Source organism: Cyprinodon tularosa, unplaced genomic scaffold (genome assembly GCF_016077235.1).
Source record: "Cyprinodon tularosa strain WSP-4 unplaced genomic scaffold, ASM1607723v1 ctg519, whole genome shotgun sequence".
NCBI lineage: Eukaryota > Metazoa > Chordata > Actinopteri > Cyprinodontiformes > Cyprinodontidae > Cyprinodon > Cyprinodon tularosa.
In genome coordinates this window covers 464,878-484,552 of record NW_024039251.1, presented here as the reverse complement: position 1 = coordinate 484,552, position 19,675 = coordinate 464,878, and the positions used below count along the sequence as shown (strand labels likewise).

Sequence of the window (19,675 nt, the reverse complement as noted above, 5' to 3'; positions counted from 1 at the left end):
AACGTAATGCTTGTATAAAAAAAGTTGGCAGTTGTCCCATATGTCTGATCACAGTCAAATCTGGTAGATCTCAATTGATTCCATTTTAATGTTTCCAAAAATGGAAACATTAAAGGAAAAGTCCGGTTAGCAAGAAATAATCAATGGACCATTATCCATAACTAAAACTAATACGTTCGCTGTGTTTTAATAAATTTATTGTTAATCACAAAAAAAAGAAAAAACGCGTTACAAGCAAACTCAATGGGAGCTACTAGACACATCTACAATCAACAACAATTATTTTGATTTCCAGAGGACTTCACCACGGAAATTCACCAGAGCTATAGTGAAACTGACAATGCCCACGTGCATGGCAGTTGGATGTTGGAATACATTGGATAAAAGTGAAAGACACATTAGTTATTTCCTCTTTCCGATTCATGATCCACCACGGGTTCGTCATTGGATTGCCAACTTGAAGAAGAAGGATTTGCAATAAAAACACATCATGAATCCATTACTCTTTGCCTCACATAGTGCACTGGTCGTCACCATCATGGATAATAGTACGTTATAACAAACACCAGATACAGCACTTGGACTTGCTCAGCAGCTGATACCGCACCGTGACATCACAAACCAGTACATGGCAGCAGTGTTCTTTGACAAACATGGATATCTCCAGTAAAGCACATTCAAATGAAAATGAATCTTACCTGTAATTAAAAACACTTTTCATTTATTGAAATGTATGTAATAATTTCACAGTTTTTTCAGAGGTTTATATTCAGAATGTGACCGGATTTTTCCTTTAAAAAAGACACTAAACAGGATCATGGATGTGGTGATTAGCCCCTGTTTCATGATTAAATACAAAAAAAGGGTTTTTATATTTTATCATAATAACATTGGTATTCATTGGTGTATTACAGGACTGATAGACACTCACTTTACTTCCAAGGCAAGAGCTAGAATTCCCGCAGCAATCGGAGCAGCACTGGAGGTTCCTGGGAAGCGTGTGACACATCCATCACCCATGTTGGTCACAGTCACCTTGTAAACAATAAGAAAAAAGTCAGAATGTATAAAAATTATTCTGGTCAGGACAAAAAGGATTTAGTCAGCCAAAGATTGTGCAAATTCTCCTACATAGATGGATAAGACAAGTCTGCAATTTTTACCATAGCTATGCTTCAACTACAGGTGCTGGTCATAAAATTAGAATATCATGAAAAAGTAGATTGATTTCAGTAATTCCATTTAAAAAGTGAAACTTGTATATTATATTCATACATTACATACAAACTCATATATTTCAGATGTTTATTTTGTTTAATTTTGATGATTACAAATGACAACAAATGAAAATCTCAAATTCATCATATCAGAAAATTAGAATATTACTGAAGACCAATAAAAACAAAGGATTTATAGAAATGTTGGCCAACTGAAAAGTATGAACATGAAAAGTATGAGCATGTACAGCACTCAGTATTTAGTTGGGCCTCCTTTGGCCTGTATTACTGCAGCAATGCGGCGTGGCATGGAGTCGATCAGTCTGTGGCACTGCTCAGGTGTTATGATAGCCCAGGTTGCTCTAATAGTGGCTTTTAGCTCTTCTGAATTGTTGGGTCTGGTGTATTGCATCTTCTTCTTCACAATACCCCATAGATTTTCTATGGGGTTAAGGTCAGGAGAGTTTGCTGGCCAATTAAGAACAGGGATACCATGGTCCTTCAACCAGGTACTGGTAGCTTTGGCACTGTGTGCAGGTGCCAAGTCCTGTTGGAAAATGAAATCTGCATCTCCAAAAAGTTGGTCAGCTGCAGGAAGCATGAAGTGCTCTAAAACTTCCTGGTATGTGGCTGCGTTGACCCTGGACCTCAGAAAACACAATGGACCAACACCAGCAGATGACATGGCACCCCAAACCATCACTGACTGTGGAAACTTTACACTGGACTTCAAGCAACGTGGATGAAGTGCCTCTCTTCTTTTCCTCCAGACTCTGGGACTTTGATTTCCAAAGGAAATGCAAAATTTACTTTCATCAGAGAACATGACTTTGGACCACTCACCAGCAGTCCAGTCCTGTTTCTCTTTAGACGCTTCTGACGCTGTCTGTGGTTCAAGAGTGGCTTGACACAAGGAATGCGACAGCAGAAACCCATGTCTTTCATACGTCTGTGTGTGGTGGTTCTTGAAGCACTCACTCCAGCTGCAGTCCACTCTTTGTGAATCTCCCCCACATTTTTGAATGGGTTTTGTTTCACAATCCTCTCCAGGGTGCGGTTATCTCTCTTGCTTGTACACTTTTTTCGACCACATCTTTTCCTTCCCTTCGCCTCTCTATTAATGTGCTTGGACACTGAGCTCTGTGAACAGCCAGCCTCTTTAGCGATGACCTTTTGTGTCTTGCCCTCCTTGTGCAAGGTGTCGATGGTCGTCTTTTGGACAACTGTCAAGCCAGCAGTCTTCCCCATGATTGTGTAGCCTATAGAACTAGACTGAAAGACCATTTAAAGGCTTTTGCAGGTGGTTTGAGTTAATTAGCTGATTAGAGTGTGGCACCAGGGGCCATCAATTTTGAACCTTTTCACAATATTCTAATTTTCTGATATGATGAATTTGAGATTTTCATTTGTTGTCATTTGTAATCATCAAAATTAAACAAAATAAACATCTGAAATATATGAGTTTGTATGTAATGTATGAATATAATATACAAGTTTCACTTTTTAAATGGAATTACTGAAATCAATCTACTTTTTCATGATATTCTAATTTTATGACCAGCACCTGTATAAGAGACAAGATTAGAGAAAAGAAAATCAAGAGATTGACATTGTATGATTTTAAAGAGTTTCTTTGTAAATCATGGTGGAAAATAAATATCTAATCATATAGAAACAGGCAACATGTCTGGTCATTACTGATCTGTAACCCCAGTCACCTGTATTAATGGCATCCGTTTGTAATTCTCTTTGTAAAAGACATGTGACCACAGCCTCAAACAGTTAAGACTCCAAACTCAACCATGGCTAGGACCAAAGAGCTATCAAAGTACACCATTAAGGACATGTTAGAACTGAACCAGGCTGGTAGGACTGAAGATATAATGGTCAAACAGGTTGGTGGAAAGACATTACCAGTGACAGACAACGGCATTGATAATCTTCTTTAATCCTGGGCCCTGTGCAAGATCTCATCCCATGGGGTCAAAATGATAAATGAAACCAATTTCATATGAAACCAAAATGTTTTTTTTTGGGGCACAAACTCAACATTTCATGTTTGAAGGAAGAACACCTTAACTACTGTGAAGCATGGGGGGGGTGCACTCAGACAATGAAAAAGTAGCTCCATGAATGGCATTAGAAGGCCCTGGAGTGGCCCAGTCTCCTGATTTCAACCCCATTGAAAATTTGTGGATGGAGGTGAGAGTCCAGGTTGTCCAGTGACAACCCAAAAACATTACTGCTCTAGAGGAGCAGGATGGAAGAATGGACCAAAACAGCAGCTACAGCAAACCTGGTGAAGACTGACCGGAAATATATAATAATAATAATAATTAAATTTTATTGATCTGACCCTCTAAAAATCTACCTCTGCATTTAACCGATGCCCTTGTGGAGCAGTGGGCTGCAATGACCTGTCATTGCCAACAAAAATTATGCTGCAAAGAATGAAGCTGAACTTTTGTAAATGAACAAATACTTATTTTCCGTCATAATTTGAAAATAAAGATCATACAATTTCCCGATTTTTTTTCCTAATTTTATATCTCACAGTTCAACTTAACCTTACATTGTTAGGAATCCATTTTGTGTGGTCTGTTTGTGTGTTTCCTTTTCTCCACCACCAGGAGGTGCCCTGTCTTCGTTGGGCCTCCCTGTACACCTGCAGCTCATTGGACCATTATGTGGAGGAGTATTTGAGCAGTGGCCTGTCACTACCTCGATGCCAGAGAGTTTGCCAATTTTGGGTACTCTAGCCAAGCTGACATTAGCCGAGTCTAACTTAAGCATTGTTTCTCTGAGACTTAGGTACTTTTGTCTTTGTTTCTTCGGCAGGAAGATTTCCTCTTTAACTGGATACCTGGACCTTCTCCCCCTAAAAGGAAAAGCCGAGTTCTCACTGAGCAGGGGAAAACCTCCACATGATCCATTCAAGTTCCCATGTTTCCCGTGTCTGAGTGGTATCTCTTCATGTGGGTCAGATTCATAAAACCGATCATGATATACATGAAAATTCCAGACCTCTCTTATCTTTCTACACAGGAGAATTTGCACACTCATGGGCTGACTAAACCCTTTTTTACTTGAAAGAAAAACAAAGATCATCTTGTACAGAACATTGATAAAAACTTGTTAACATGTAGGAACTTAGTTAATTTGAAGAGTAGGACCCATGGAAGCTAAGAATAACAAAAGAGAAGCCATGCATCAACAAACATTCTTGACCCTAGTTGAGCTGAAATACACACATATTCTTCAAGGATTTAACACAAACATGGGGGACAATCTGTAAAGTTGTTCATGTTCTGCAAGTCTGAACCGGCAAAATGGATTACTATAAAATCCTCTTTTTGATACATGACCCAGGATGTGTTTTACTTTGACTAAAAACATGATCAAACCAATGGACGTCAAGTTTAGCAACAGAAAATGAAAAAAAACAAAAACATGATTTTTCAGCAGCAAAGCCACAACCAATCATTCTTTTAAAGCAATTACACCATATAACTAATAAACTCAGACTCCTAACTTTATCAGAAAGAGTAAAGGTAATAATTAATTTAGCCAGTGCAGAGTTCAGAGCATAGTAGTTGAGCAGAAAGAAAATAAAGCTCTGAACTAATAAAATCCTTGTGTTCCACGGCCATGAATTGTGTTATTTCATAGCAAAAAACACAGACACAGAATTAAAAACTGTTTAATGTCAAATTAAATTTTAAAGGCATACAAGTTTTCAATGGATAAAAATTCAAACAGTACTGTAGTAGCCATTCAAAATTTTCCTTATTTCCTTGATGGGCCCTTGGTTGGTCCTTGGCTGGTCCCCTACAATTTCTTTTTAAACGTCAATCTTTGTACAAAAACGTTCTGTCATGATTTGTAGATATTAAGATCTAAAAAGAAGGATCATCTGCTGGTCAGACCCTGTAATTAAGTGAAAGGGTGAAGTAAGAATAAAAAAAAAATATGCAAGAGGCTTCAGTGGCTGGAAGTTGGAGGGGATTTTGCTGGGAGTTGCAGGGAAGAGGGCTGCCATTCGGCTGGGGTTTGACTGGAAAGGGCCATTTTGAATGACTGCCACTGTAGGTCTAAAACAGCACTAACTGCACACAGACGGAGCTCAGAGGCTGCAGTCAACCAAGGAATGAGTTTGCTTTTTACTTTCATCAAAGTGCAAAAATTCTGTAAAACATGCTGACGATTTTTGTTTTAATCCCTAAATAGATCACTGATGGGTAATGCCTGAAATACAATAACTGTGTCGTGGTTCTCCCCATTTGGGTCTCTGAGTTTTTAGTTTTCAGTTATTAGTTGTTCTGTTTTGTTGATCTTTGGTTTATTTTCCATTATATTCAAACAGTCTTTGGTTACTCTCTGCTGCCCCCTTGTGCTTGTTTCCTTCCCTTTGGCTTTCTTCTAGTTAGTTAAACTCACACCAGCTCCATATTCAGCTAATAAGCCCACCCTTTGTTCTGTTCCCCTTATATTCTCCACCTCTGCAGTCACTCAGTGCTGGTTCCTTATTGTTGTTTGTGTCTTCCTCATCTCTGGCTCCCCACGTGAGTTTCCCTTGATGTTTTCTGGTTATTTGTTTCTTGGATTTTGCCTCAGTTACTCATTAAATCTACAAGATTCACCTCAGCCTCCTGATCTCTGCATTTTGGTCCTAAAAAACCTGAACCAAACCCTGACAAACTGAATTTGGTTATTGCTTTCCTGGGTTTAGGGTAGATTCCAAGTACTGCAGGAGCTGCATTATGTGGTAAAGTAGATCCTTTACTTTGTAATCTGGCCTTTCTTGGTTGTTGAATATACTATGTAAGCAAAAAAAAAAAAAAAATGGCTCCTGGAAAAGGGTCCTAAAGAGAAAAAAATATACAAAGAAAGGCTACAGATACCATTGTTCTTGTACAAAAAAAGATAAAGCTGTCTTAAGATGTCAATTGACTGCTGCACATCCCTAAAAATAATCAGAGCAACTTCAGAACGCCAGAGGGTGACAACAAATGGGTTAAAATAGTATTAAAATTTGTTTTTGGTAACTTTGGGAGATACTCCAGCAGTTTCTGGGTCACAGCCCTAAGAGATCTGTTTACCACTGACACAGCTCTTCCCTCCTCACTTTCTATAACTCCCACTTCTCCTTAGAACCCTGCATCTTTCTGAACCCATTGTCTTACATCTCTTTCAGATTGCTTGTCTCAACTTTTGCATCGTTTCATTTATCAGGACTTCCTTTTGTCTGTCGTTTGTGAACTAGTGCAACTTCTGGTTGTCTATAGAACTGCTATGAAAACATTATACTCATTTTTTTAGCAAATATTTAAATCACATCCATCTAACAAAGATTTTTTTTTATAACAGGGAAAATCTATATTTATCTATCTATAAAATATATTTTTTTTTTATTCCCTGGAAAGCTCTAACTAATGAGTCAAAAACCAGTAAAATGTTAAAGTAGTGTTATTCTTACTTGAATAAAATGTATTTTATCCATCTCTGCTAAAAAGTCACTAAATATAATGACCATATATACTTATGATTATTGTAAATCCACCAAATTTGTCAATAAGTTGGTAACAGTGTTTGGACTTTAGTGTGATCATTAGGAGGTAAAACTTAAAAGTTGTTTTCAATGCGGTCTGTGGACAAATGTTTTTGCTATTATCCTTGTTACAGTATCTGCCTTCCCGTTGAATATAAAGGTAAGGAGCTTTAGGTAAGTAATTTAAACTTGCCCTTCATGTTAGTCTGATACAGTGGCATGGAAAATTAGTCCCTTGCTAACCAGGTTATAGAAGAATAAAATTATGTAAAATGGGTATCATATCTCCAAGACACCTTATATAGAACAATCTAATATACAGTGCATTAGTTAAGTATTTGCTCCCTTTCAACTTTTCACCATATTTCAGGCCTCAAACATGACAATGTTAAATTGTAATTCTTTGAAAAATCAACAAGTGGGTAAAATAATGAAGTGTAACAAAATGTATTGGATATTTTAAAAATGTTTTAACAAATATTGTGTGTGCAAAATTATTTGGCTGAATTATTATTCAGCCAAATTATTCAAGTTAATACTTTGCAGTGCAACCTTAGAATAGAAAATCCCTTTATTGTCCCAAAATGGGGAAGTTCGGGTGTTTACAGCAAAAAGATTATAGAAAAAATTGTCACACAAATGTGGACCTTAGAAAAATGCATAAGAATAACATAATTGTGAAGAGTTAAAAAATATATACACTAAAATACTGTACTGTAAAGTGCTTTAACCATATGAAAAATGTGCACCTGGAGAATAAACTTACAGCTGCAAGTTGCTTTTGGTATGTCTCTATTAGTTTTGCACATTGAGAGACTGACATTTTTTGCCCGTTCTTCTTTGCACAACAGCTGGAGCTCAGTGAGGTTGAATGGACAGCGTTTGTAAACAGAAGTTTTTAAGCTCTTTCCACAGATTCTTGATTAAATTCAGGTATTGACTTTGACTTGACCATTCTGACACCTGGATATGTTTATTTAAGAACAATTCAATTGTACATTTTGCTTTATGCTTTAGGTCATTGTCTCGATGAAAGATAAATCTCCATTCCAGTCTAAGGTATTTTGCAGACTCCAACAGGTTTTCTTCCAGGATGGTCCTGTATTTGACTCCATCCATTTTCTCATCAATTCTAACCATCTTCCTTGCCCCTGCAAAAGAAAATCCTTATTTATCTTGATATACTATATATACCTGGATATACTGTATATATATATATATTGTTTATTCTTCTTAATGCACCTTTTTCCTCCTTGTTTGCACCTTCTTCTGTAACTACTATGCCAACATGTGACGAGTGAATTTCTCCGCTTTGAGATCAATAAAGCTCATCTAATCTAATCTAAAAGAAGGCTGAAACTATGATGTCCACCACCGTGTTTGACAGTGGGGATGGTGTTCTCAGCAGAGGCGCACCTTGTCAACAGGCAAACCAAGCAACTGCTTGGAGCCCCGAGCCGCTGGGGGGCCCCCGAGAGCCAGCTTCTGTACACCCGGTAGATAAACAGCAACAGGTGAGCATGAAGTGGCAACGCTATAGTGACTGAGGAGATGCACAATTGCATTTAAAAATTCTGATTGGATGGAATGTTGATTGACATTGGCTTTGCCCAGTCAAAATCCAGCCTTGCCCAGCCCAGGTGGATGACTTCCCTTAATGAAAATGAACGTAGCCTAGCGAATGGGTGACGTTGTAGGCCTATCGTTCAGTAAATTGGAAAGCAATTATGTAACTAAGCTGAAAGAAAATTATTAATTTTCCATGTCTCAAGAGAGACTTTCAGGACTGGCGCTTATTTCTATAGAGTATAGCGTGCGAAGGTCTTTGGATATGGAGGACTTAGGCCCCGTCCACACAAAGTCAAAACGAACACGAAACGCTGATATTTTCCAGAACGTTTGTCGTAAAGATGGAGACGTTAAATAAATGTGATCGACCACACCAATGCATGAAAACGCTGCAAAATGTATGCCAGGCCTGTAAGTGGCGCTGTGTTGCCAAAGCAAAAATAGGCGACGAAATGTTGGGCATGCGCACTAATATTTATACATGGTTGCCCTGCAGGTCCATTTTCGTGGTTCAGTCAAATTCAGGTGCTGATCTATGTCGTCTATATTGCTCTGTTCTTCCTGGAGATATTCCAGAAGAAGATTCTGTTGTAAGCCCGACAGCAGGGTGAGTAGCATGAGCAGCAACCATTCAACACAGTACGGCGCCATTGTTGTTGTGATACTGTGCATGCGTGTTTAGAGGCGACGCTATGATGCATGCGTGTAAAAAAAAAAAATGCGGTTAGAGCTTAAAGATGGAAACGCGAAAACGGCGTTTCAAAATCTTCCCACTCTGAAGGCTTAATTAAAATAAAGATTGTTTACAGACCCCCGAAACGCCGGCTTCGTATGGATGAGAGGCTGGTTTGATGAAAAATTAGTGCGTTTAGGCCAGGGTTTGACTTCGTGTGGACGGGACCTCAGTGTCTGCATTTGCACAAGCCAAGGCCCGTAAGCAGCAATTCTGGAAGCAGTATAGGACCCCAATAATTTCACTACACTTACTATATTTTATATTTTGTACAAAGTTTATATTGGGTTTTTAAAGTAATTTACTGTTTTTTTTTATTTTAATATACATTTATTTTAATTTATTAGTTTATTTTTTACTTTTATTCTTTTATATTTTCCAAAATAACAAGGTTGTTCATGTTTAGAACATTTGGAATAAAAAAGGGTTTTATTTAATACATTTTTCATTGGTGTCCGATTATTTATAGCCTAACATAACGGTGATGAACACGTGTCAGCCCCCTAGGATTTTTTGCTTGGCACCCCCACAGACTCTAGAATCACCTCTGCCTGCAGGGCAACCATGTATAAATATTAGTGCGCATGCCCAACATTTCGTCGCCTATTTTTGCTTTGGCAACACAGCGCCACTTACAGGCCTGGCATACATTTTGCAGAGTTTTCATGCATTGGTGTGGTCGATCACATTTATTTAACGTCTCCATCTTTACGACAAACGTTCTGGAAAATATTAGCGTTTCGTGTTCGTTTTGACTTTGTGTGGACGGGGCCTAAGTCCTCCAGATCCAAAGACCTTCGCACGCTATACTCTATAGAAATAAGCGCCAGTCCTGAAAGTCTCCCTTCAGACATGGAAAATTAATAATTTTCCTTCAGCTTAGTTACATAATTGCTTTCCAATTTACTGAACGATAGGCCTACAACGTCACCCATTCGCTAGGCTACGTTCATTTTCATTAAGGGAAGTCATCCACCTGGGCTGGGCAAGGCTGGATTTTGACTGGGCAAAGCCAATGTCAATCAACATTCCATCCAATCAGAATTTTTAAATGCAGTTGTGCATCTCCTCAGTCACTATAGCGTTGCCACTTCATGCTCACCTGTTGCTGTTTATCTACCGGGTGTACAGAAGCTGGCTCTCGGGGGCCCCCCATCGGCTCGGGGCTCCAAGCAGTTGCTTGGTTTGCCTGTTGACAAGGTGCGCCTCTGCCTGCAGGTCCATTTTCGTGGTTCAGTCAAATTCAGGTGTTGATCTATGTCGTCTATATTGCTCTGTTCTTCCTGGAGATATTCCAGAAGAAGATTCTGTTGTAAGCCCAACAGCAGGGTGAGTAGCATGAGCAGCAACCATTCAACACAGTACGGCGCCACTTTTTGATGTGATACTGTGCATGCGTGTTTAGAGGCGACGCTATGATGCATGCGTGTAAAAAAAAAAATGCGGTTAGAGCTTAAAGATGGAAACGCGAAAACGGCGTTTCAAAATCTTCCCACTCTGAAGGCTTAATTAAAAAAAAGATTGTTTACAGACCCCCGAAAGGCCGGCTTCGTATGGATGAGAGGCTGGTTTGATGAAAAATTAGTGCGTTTAGGCCAGGGTTTGACTTCGTGTGGACGGGACCTCAGTGTCTGCATTTGCACAAGCCAAGGCCCGTAAGCAGCAATTCTGGAAGCAGTATAGGACCCCAATAATTTCACTACACTTACTATATTTTATATTTTGTACAAAGTTTATATTGGGTTTTTAAAGTAATTTACTGGTTTTTTTTTATTTTATTATACATTTATTTTAATTTATTAGTTTATTTTTTACTTTTATTCTTTTATATTTTCCAAAATAACAAGGTTGTTCATGTTTAGAACATTTGGAATAAAAAAAGGGTTTTATTTAATACATTTTTCATTGGTGTCAGATTATTTATAGCCTAACATAACGGTGATGAACACGTGTCAGCCCCCTAGGATTTTTTGCTTGGGGCCCCCACAGACTCTAGAATCACCTCTGGTTCTAAGGTTGATGAGCTGTGTTGCCTTCATGCCAAACATAACGTTTTGCATTGTTACCAGAAAGTTTGATTTTGGTTTCATCTGACCAGAGCTCCTTCTTCCACATGTTTGCTGTGTCTCCCAGGTGGCTTGTGGAAAACATTAAACAAGACTTTTTATGGATATCTTTAAGAAATGGCTTTCTTCCAAAAAAAGGCCAGATATTTGCAGTACATGAATGATTGTTGTCCTTTGGACTTATTCTCTTGCCTCAGCTGTGGATCTCTGCAATTCATCCAGAGTGATCATAGGCCTCTTGGATGCATCTCTGATCAGTTTTCTCATCGTTTGAGCAGAAGCTTGAGGGGTGGCTGGGTCTTCATAGATTCGCCGTGGTCTTAGACTCCTTCCATTTAAATATTTTCTCTTGCACAGTGCTCTATGGAATGTTTAAAGCTTGGGAAATCTTAAATTATAAATCTGGCTTTAAACTTCCCCACAGCAGTATCTCAAAACTGCCTTATGTGTTTCTCTATCTGTGGATCATTCAGAGATCCTCACTGAACTTCTGGAAAGAGTTTGTTGCACTAAACAGTGTATTCTCATTATGAGTTCGTATGAAATCGTACGAAAAGTTATGCACTGTAATTTCGTACGTTTTGGACGTTTTTTTCGTTGTATGCGCATGGGCATCTGACGCACCATTCACGAATATAGAATATAAATTACCATTAGCCCTAACCCTGACCCTACACCTAACCCTAAGATATAAAACAGCAAGCAACATACACTCACCGGCCACTTTATTAGGTACACCTGTCCAACTGCTCGTTAACACTTAATTTCTAAGCAGCCAATCACATGGTGGCAACTCAGTGCATTTAGGCATGTAAACATGGTCAAGACAATCTCCTGCAGTTCAAACCGAGCATCAGTATGGGGAAGAAAGGTGATTTGAGTGACTTTGAACGTGGCATGATTGTTGGTGCCAGAAGGGCTGGTCTGAGTATTTCAGAAACTGCTGATCTACTGGGATTTTCACGCACAACCATCTCTAGGGTTTACAGAGAATGGTCCGAAAAAGAAAAAACATCCAGTGAGCGGCAGTTCTGTGGGCGGAAATGCCTTGTTGATGCCAGAGGTCAGAGGAGAATGACCAGACTGGTTCGAGCTGATAGAAGGGCAACAGTGACTCAAATAACCACCCGTTACAACCAAGGTGGGCAGAAGAGCATCTCTGAACGCACAGTACGTCGAACTCTGAGGCAGATGGGCTACAGCAGCAGAAGACCACACCGGGTGCCACTCCTTTCAGCTAAGAACAGGAAACTGAGGCTACAATTTGCACAAGCTCATCGAAATTGGACAATAGAAGATTGGAAAAACGTAGCCTGGTCTGATGAGTCTCGATTCCTGCTGCGACATTCGGATGGTAGGGTCAGAATTTGGCGTCTACAACATGAAAGCATGGATCCATCCTGCCTTGTATCAACGGTTCAGGCTGGTGGTAGTGGTGTCATGGTGTGGGGAATATTTTCTTGGCACTCTTTGGGCCCCTAGGTACCAATTGAGCATCGTTGCAACGCCACAGCCTACCTGAGTATTGTTGCTGACCATGTCCATCCCTTTATGACCACAATGTACCCAACTTCTGATGGCTACTTTCAGCAGGATAATGCGCCATGTCATAAAGCTGGAATCATCTCAGACTGGTTTCTTGAACATGACAATGAGTTCACTGGACTCAAATGGCCTCCACAGTCACCAGATCTCAAACCAATAGAGCATCTTTGGGATGTGGTGGAACGGGAGATTCGCATCATGGATGTGCAGCCAACAAATCTGCGGCAACTGTGTGATGCCATCATGTCAATATGGACCAAACTCCCTGAGGAATGCTTCCAGCACCTTGTTGAATCTATGCCACCAAGAATTGAGGCAGTTCTGAAGGCAAAAGGGGGTCCAACCCGTTACTAGCATGGGGTACCTAATAAAGTGGCCGGTGAGTGTAGTTAGAGACATGAATAAGACTTAGACTTAGACTTAGACTTAGACTTAGACTTAGACTTAGACTTAGACTTCTTTATTTGTCATTTTGTATGCACAGGGTGCATACAGAACGAAATTGCGTTACATACAGCTTATGAACGTTGCATTGATATTTCAAATGGCACGAGTTATAGAAAAATACAAAAAGTGCAGCAGTGGTCAAAGTGTGAACAGTGCAGAGGATAAGAGACAGTGTGCAAGTTGCAGTGGTTCAGTGCAAAATGGCATTTGTGCAAAAAATGCGTTATTGAAAAATACAATGAGATGAACAATTTAAAGGGCTAAAAGTTAAAAGTTCAGCAGCATTTGATGCCCGATAATGTGCAATAGGTGCAGAGTTCGGATTGTGGATCAAAGGTTCAACAGTCTGATGGCAGTGGGGAAGAAGCTGTTGCACAACCTGGTGGATCTGCAGCGGATGCTGCGGAACCTCTTTCCAGAGGGCAGCAGGGAGAACAGTCCATGGTGGGGGTGTGAGGGGTCTTTGATGATATTACGGGCTCGGGACACACAGCGCTGTGATGAAATGTCCTTAATGGAGGGAAGAGGAGCCCCAATGATTCCTTCCGCTGTCCTCACCACCCTCCTCACATTCTTCCAGTCAGAAGCTCTGCAGCCTCCACACCACAGAGAGAGACAGCTGGTCAGAACGCTCTCTATGGTGCTTCTGTAGAAGGTTGTGAGGATGGGCGGGGGCAGGCGGGCTCTCCTCATCCTCCGCAGAAAGTACAAGCGCTTCTGTGCCCTCTTCACTAGAGATGAAGTGTTTACAGTCCAGGTGAGGTTGTCCGTGATGTGCACCCCCAGGAACTTTGTGCTGCTGACCACCTCCACAGCTGAGCTGTTGATGAGCAGTGGAGCATGGTGGGGGCGGTTTTTCCTGAAGTCGACGATGATCTCCTTCGTCTTCTCCACGTTCAGGATCAGACTGTTTTCACTGCACCAGTCCACCAGCTGCTCCACCTCCTCTCTGTAGTCCCGGTCGTTGTCGTCCCTGATGAGGCCCACCACCGTGGTGTCGTCCGCAAACTTCACGATGTGATTGGTGGTGAACCTGGGGACGCAGTCATATGTCATCAGGGTGAACAGCAGGGGGCTCAGGACGCAGCCCTGAGGGGAGCCCGTGCTGAGGGTGATGACATCAGAGGTGTTCTGACCGACCCGGACTGACTGAGGTCTGTTGCTGAGGAAGTCCAGCAGCCAGTTTCGAAGGGGTGTGTTGAAGCCCAGATGTTCCAGCTTTCCCACCAGGTGCTGTGGGATGATGGTGTTAAACGCTGAACTGAAGTCCAGGAACAGCATCCGCACGTGGGTGTTCTTCTCCTCCAGGTGGGCCAGGCTCAGGTGAAGAGCAGAGGAGATGGCGTCCTCAGTGGAGCGGTTTCGCCGGTAGGCAAACTGGAACGGGTCGAGTGTTGGGGGGAGACTGGAGACGATGTGTTCCTTTACCAGCCTTTCAAAGCACTTCATCATGATGGGAGTCAGTGCGACGGGCCGGTAGTCGTTGTAGCAGGTGACTTGAGGTTTCTTTGGCACTGGGATGATGGAGGCAGACTTGAAGCATGCTGGCACTGTGGCTTGCTCCAGCGAGGTGTTAAAAATGTCCGTGAGGACACCAGCTAGCTGACCTGCACACTCCTTGAGCACCCGCCCAGGTATGTTGTCGGGACCTGGGGCCTTCCGCGGGTTGACCCTCCTCAGAGTCTTCCACACGTCGGCTGTGTCAAGGCAGAGAACCTCCTCTTCCTGATGTGGGACAGCCTTCACTGCTGGAGTGCGATTTAGTGCCTCAAACCTCCCAAAGAAGTTATTTAGTCCGTTTAGGAAGTCAGCATCAACTTCATCCACCGGGGCAGGGGGCGTGTTGTAGTCTGTGATCGCCCGTATGCCTTGCCACATGCTCCTGGTGTTGTTGGCGTCGTGGAACAGATGCTGGATTTTTTGGTTATGGTTCCGCTTTGCTAACCTGATGGCACGGTTCAGGGTGGCTCTAGCTGTCCTCAGTGCCTCCTTGTCACCAGACTTGAAGGCTGAGTTCCGTGCTTTTAGCGCGTGGCGGACCTCCTCAGTCATCCAGGGCCGTTGGTTGGCTCGGGTGGTGATGGTCTTTGTTGTGCTGACGTCCTCGATGCAGTGGTTGATGTAGGCTGAAACAGTCATGGCGTACTCATCAACATTGATCTTGTTGTCATATGTTGCTGCTGATTTGAACATGTCCCATTCAGAGCATTCAAAGCAGTCCTGGAGTGCATCCATGGCCCCCTCCGTCCAGACCCTCACCTGCTTCACTGTAGGTTTTGCTCTGATCAGCAGGGGTCTGTATGCAGGAATTAGCATCACAGAAAGGTGGTCTGAGGAGCCGATGTGGGGGCGGGGGGCTGCTCTGAATGCGTCTTTTATGTTTGTATAAACTAAGTCCAGAGTGTTCTCTCCACGAGTAGCAAAATCCACGTGTTGATAAAAATGAGGGAGAACAGTTTTCATATTCGCCTGATTAAAATCTCCAGCAATGATGAAAACGCCCTCTGTGTGTGTAGATTGCAGCTCAGAGACAGTCCGATAGAGAACACTCATGGCCTCCTTTGTATCAGCGCTGGGGGGGACATACACCGCTGTGATGGTAACAACAGTGAACTCTCTGGGCAGGTAAAAGGGTCTGCAGCTAACAGTCAGAAGCTCTATGTCCGGAGAGCAAAAACTTGTGACTATTCTAGCATTTTTACACCAGTTGTTATTGATGTAAACACAGAGTCCGCCTCGAGTAGCAAAATCCACGTGTTGATAAAAATGAGGGAGAACAGTTTTCATATTCGCCTGATTAAAATCTCCAGCAATGATGAAAACGCCCTCTGTGTGTGTAGATTGCAGCTCAGAGACAGTCCGATAGAGAACACTCATGGCCTCCTTTGTATCAGCGCTGGGGGGGACATACACCGCTGTGATGGTAACAACAGTGAACTCTCTGGGCAGGTAAAAGGGTCTGCAGCTAACAGTCAGAAGCTCTATGTCCGGAGAGCAAAAACTTGTGACTATTCTAGCATTTTTACACCAGTTGTTATTGATGTAAACACAGAGTCCGCCTCCTCGGCTCTTACCGCTGAGTTCTTTGTTTCTGTCGGCGCGGAAAGTAGCAGTGCAATCATCATAAGTGATGATTGCACTGTTTTTCCCATTTTTATGTCCGTCCGCGGATCTGCTTTTTTTTTCTGTCTGCCAGCGCATGCGCACTGATCTGGTTTTTTGAGGAAAAACATCCAAAACGTACGAAATAGTGTGCATAACTTTTCGTACGATTTCATACGAACTGATAATGGGAATATGTTGCACTGAAAGTAAAGGGGGTGATTCATTTTGCACATCCCACTCTTTAGTTTTTTATTTGTTGAAAAGTTTTTAAATATCCAATAAATTTCGTTCCACTTCATTATTTTGTCTCACCTGTTGTTGATTCTTTTATAAAATAATTTTAGACCTTTATGTTTGAAGCCTGAATGTGGCAAAAAGGTTGAAAAATTCATCTACAATAATGGGTATCATGCTGAATGCTTGGACCAATTATATATGGAATATCCGAAATAGTCAAACACCATTCAGAGTACTTTACACAATATGCAGAAACTCTTCATTTTTTTTCAAATTGTAAATCCAGGTAACAGGTAGAGATTATAGTTAAGATTACTACTTTACTAATTTAAGCTTTTTCTATATGATTTATGTTCCTTGCAGTTGGATTTTCTTACAGAGGACAAGTGTGTCTGTAATACCTTCCACCTGTTAGTGGCAAATGAAAAAGTATTATTTAAAAATAAACAAACTTTTTATATGTTTTCCAATACAAATATGCAGTTTTAAAACTGCTTAGATCCCAATAGAGAGGAGTGTTAACGCAGTGATAAAATTGGCCACAACATCTTTCTCATATATTCTTAGTGTTACATCCGCCATCAACACTTCTTCTCCTTCCTCTTCCATTCTCAGCCACTACAGCCACACTTTACCTCCAATTAACACTCATTTCTGCTTGTCTTTGTGAGTGTGCCCAGCAATCACCTAGGTCATTTGGCAGACCTTGATAAATATCACACCAGTGGCTGCTCTTTAACAGCCTTCTCTTAGCTCAAAGCAGCCTAAGAGTCATGCTGCTAGTTCACAAACACAAAAATTTCTGAGAAATACTGCAGTTAGACATACTGTACTAGAAAATACTGACACACTAACCAAAGGCAGTGAGATTCCATTGCTGGCCCCAGTCAGGGTTACTGCTATCACTCCAGGACAGGATTCACCAAAGTAGGCGGGCTTCCCGGCCTGAGTGATCGCTCCGATAGCGATGGTGTAGATGGAGTTGACATACCCATCTGCACCACAGTGGTCTTGCTGCATTCCACCATTGCCTGATGCCCACACAAAAATGTTGCCCTTCCCCTGTCGACCCTAAAGAAAGGAAAATGATGAGTCCATTAAATAGGCAAACATTTTAACTCCCTATCATCCATTACTTGCATTTGTACATCTCCTTTTTAATTTGATTTAAAGTCCATGATTATCTTAAGAGATACCAAGAACTGAATATGTAGTGTTTTTAAATGACATACACTATATTGCCAAAAGTATTTGCTCACCCATCCAAATTATTGGAATCAGGTGTTCCAATCACTTCCATGGCCACAGGTGTATAAATTCAAGCACCTAGGCATGCAGACTGTTTTTACAAACATTTGTGAAAGAATGGGTCGCTCTCAGGAGCTCAGTGAATTCCAGCGTGGAACTGTGATAGGATGCCACCTGTGCAACAAATCCAGTCGTGAAATTTCCTCGCTCCTAAATATTCCACAGTCAACTGTCAGCTGTATTATAAGAAAATGGAAGTGTTTGGGAACGACAGCAACTCAGCCACGAAGTGGTAGGCCACGTAAACTGACGGAGCGGGGTCAGCGGATGCTGACGCGCATAGTGCGAAGAGGTCGCCAACTTTCTGCAGAGTCAATCACTACAGACCTCCAAACTTCATGTGGCCTTCAGATTAGCTCAAGAACAGTGCGCAGAGAGCTTCATGGAATGGGTTTCCATGGTCGAGCAGCTGCATCCAAGCCATACATCACCAAGTGCAATGCAAAGCGTCGGATGCGGTGGTGTAAAGCACGCCGCCACTGGACTCTAGAGCAGTGGAGACGCGTTCTCTGGAGTGACGAATCGCGCTTCTCCATCTGGCAATCTGATGGACGGGTCTGGGTTTGGCGGTTGCCAGGAGAACGGTACTTGTCTGACTGCATTGTGCCAAGTGTAAAGTTTGGTGGAGGGGGGATTATGGTGTGGGGTTGTTTTTCAGGAGCTGGGCTTGGCCCCTTAGTTCCAGTGAAAGGAACTCTGAATGCTTCAGCATACCAAGACATTTTGGACAATTCCATGCTCCCAACTTTGTGGGAACAGTTTGGAGCTGGCCCCTTCCTCTTCCAACATGACTGTGCACCAGTGCACAAAGCAAGGTCCATAAAGACATGGATGACAGAGTCTGGTGTGGATGAACTTGACTGGCCTGCACAGAGTCCTGACCTCAACCCGATAGAACACCTTTGGGATGAATTAGAGCGGAGACTGAGAGCCAGGCCTTCTCGTCCAACATCAGTGTGCGACCTCACAAATGCGCTTCTGGAAGAATGGTAAAAAATTCCCATAAACACACTCCTAAACCTTGTGGACAGCCTTCCCAGAAGAGTTGAAGCTGTTCTAGCTGCAAAGGGTGGACCGACGTCATATTGAACCCTATGGATTAGGAACGGGATGTCACTTAAGCTCATATGTGAGTCAAGGCAGGTGAGCAAATACTTTTGGCAATATAGTGTATATGGACAACATCTCTACACCAAACAAGGGGAATATTGCATGTCTTTTTAGCAAGTGTGCTTTTTAATATGAGGGATATATAAGACAGCAAAGAGAACACTTTGCTCCACAAGTTGTTGTTGTTTTAGCTGTAGGACAGAATAAGAAAGCCAAAGAATTTTAATCGGTTTGATAAGGGCTGGAGATATGGTGTGAGCTGTGGCAGCTCCAATTACCAAAAGGTGCTGCCCCTGGGAGGAGCAGGATACTTTTCTGGATCTTCCAAAGGGTAACCGCCAGATTCTTGAAAGCCAATTGTGTGAGTAGACCATCCAGTACTCCTTGTTTTAGCTCTAGACTGGGTGAGCCCAGTCTGCAGTGGCGGTATCTATCCAAAGCAGTCAAAGGTGGACATAGAAGCTACTGTATCTGAAATTGCTGAAGATGCAAAATGCTGTTTCTAGTAGAAAGACATCAAAAGACCCAGTACTTCAGAGCTGTTGTGTAACAAGCTGCACAGCCACAGATCACTGAGGGTAGTCATTACTCTCATATGTTTAAAGCTAAAAAACAGTTTGAATAGCATAATAAAAAAAAACTAAAACAAAAATAAGTCAGGAGTGTGGTAATTATGCTTCAAAGCGCTTAAAAAAAATACTATTTGAAGTTGCAGGTATTCTGACAAGGGTATGGTAAAACGTCAGTAAACGGAAGATCTATAACCATTTCTCGTTTTCTTATGGTGGAG

At 41.8% G+C, this 19,675-nt stretch overlaps 1 protein-coding gene across 1 annotated transcript in view; it reads right to left on the bottom strand.

Moving 5' to 3' along the window:
• LOC119795641 (proprotein convertase subtilisin/kexin type 4-like) overlaps positions 1 to 19,675 on the bottom strand; it is a 208,408-nt gene that overhangs the window by 143,490 nt on the left and 45,243 nt on the right. The window contains exons 7-8 of the mRNA XM_038303717.1: positions 17,323 to 17,538; positions 932 to 1,035 (exon numbers count right to left, since the gene is read on the bottom strand). Of these exons, the coding sequence (XP_038159645.1) occupies positions 932 to 1,035; positions 17,323 to 17,538 (320 nt within the window). The remainder of the gene's footprint in view (positions 1 to 931; positions 1,036 to 17,322; positions 17,539 to 19,675) is intronic.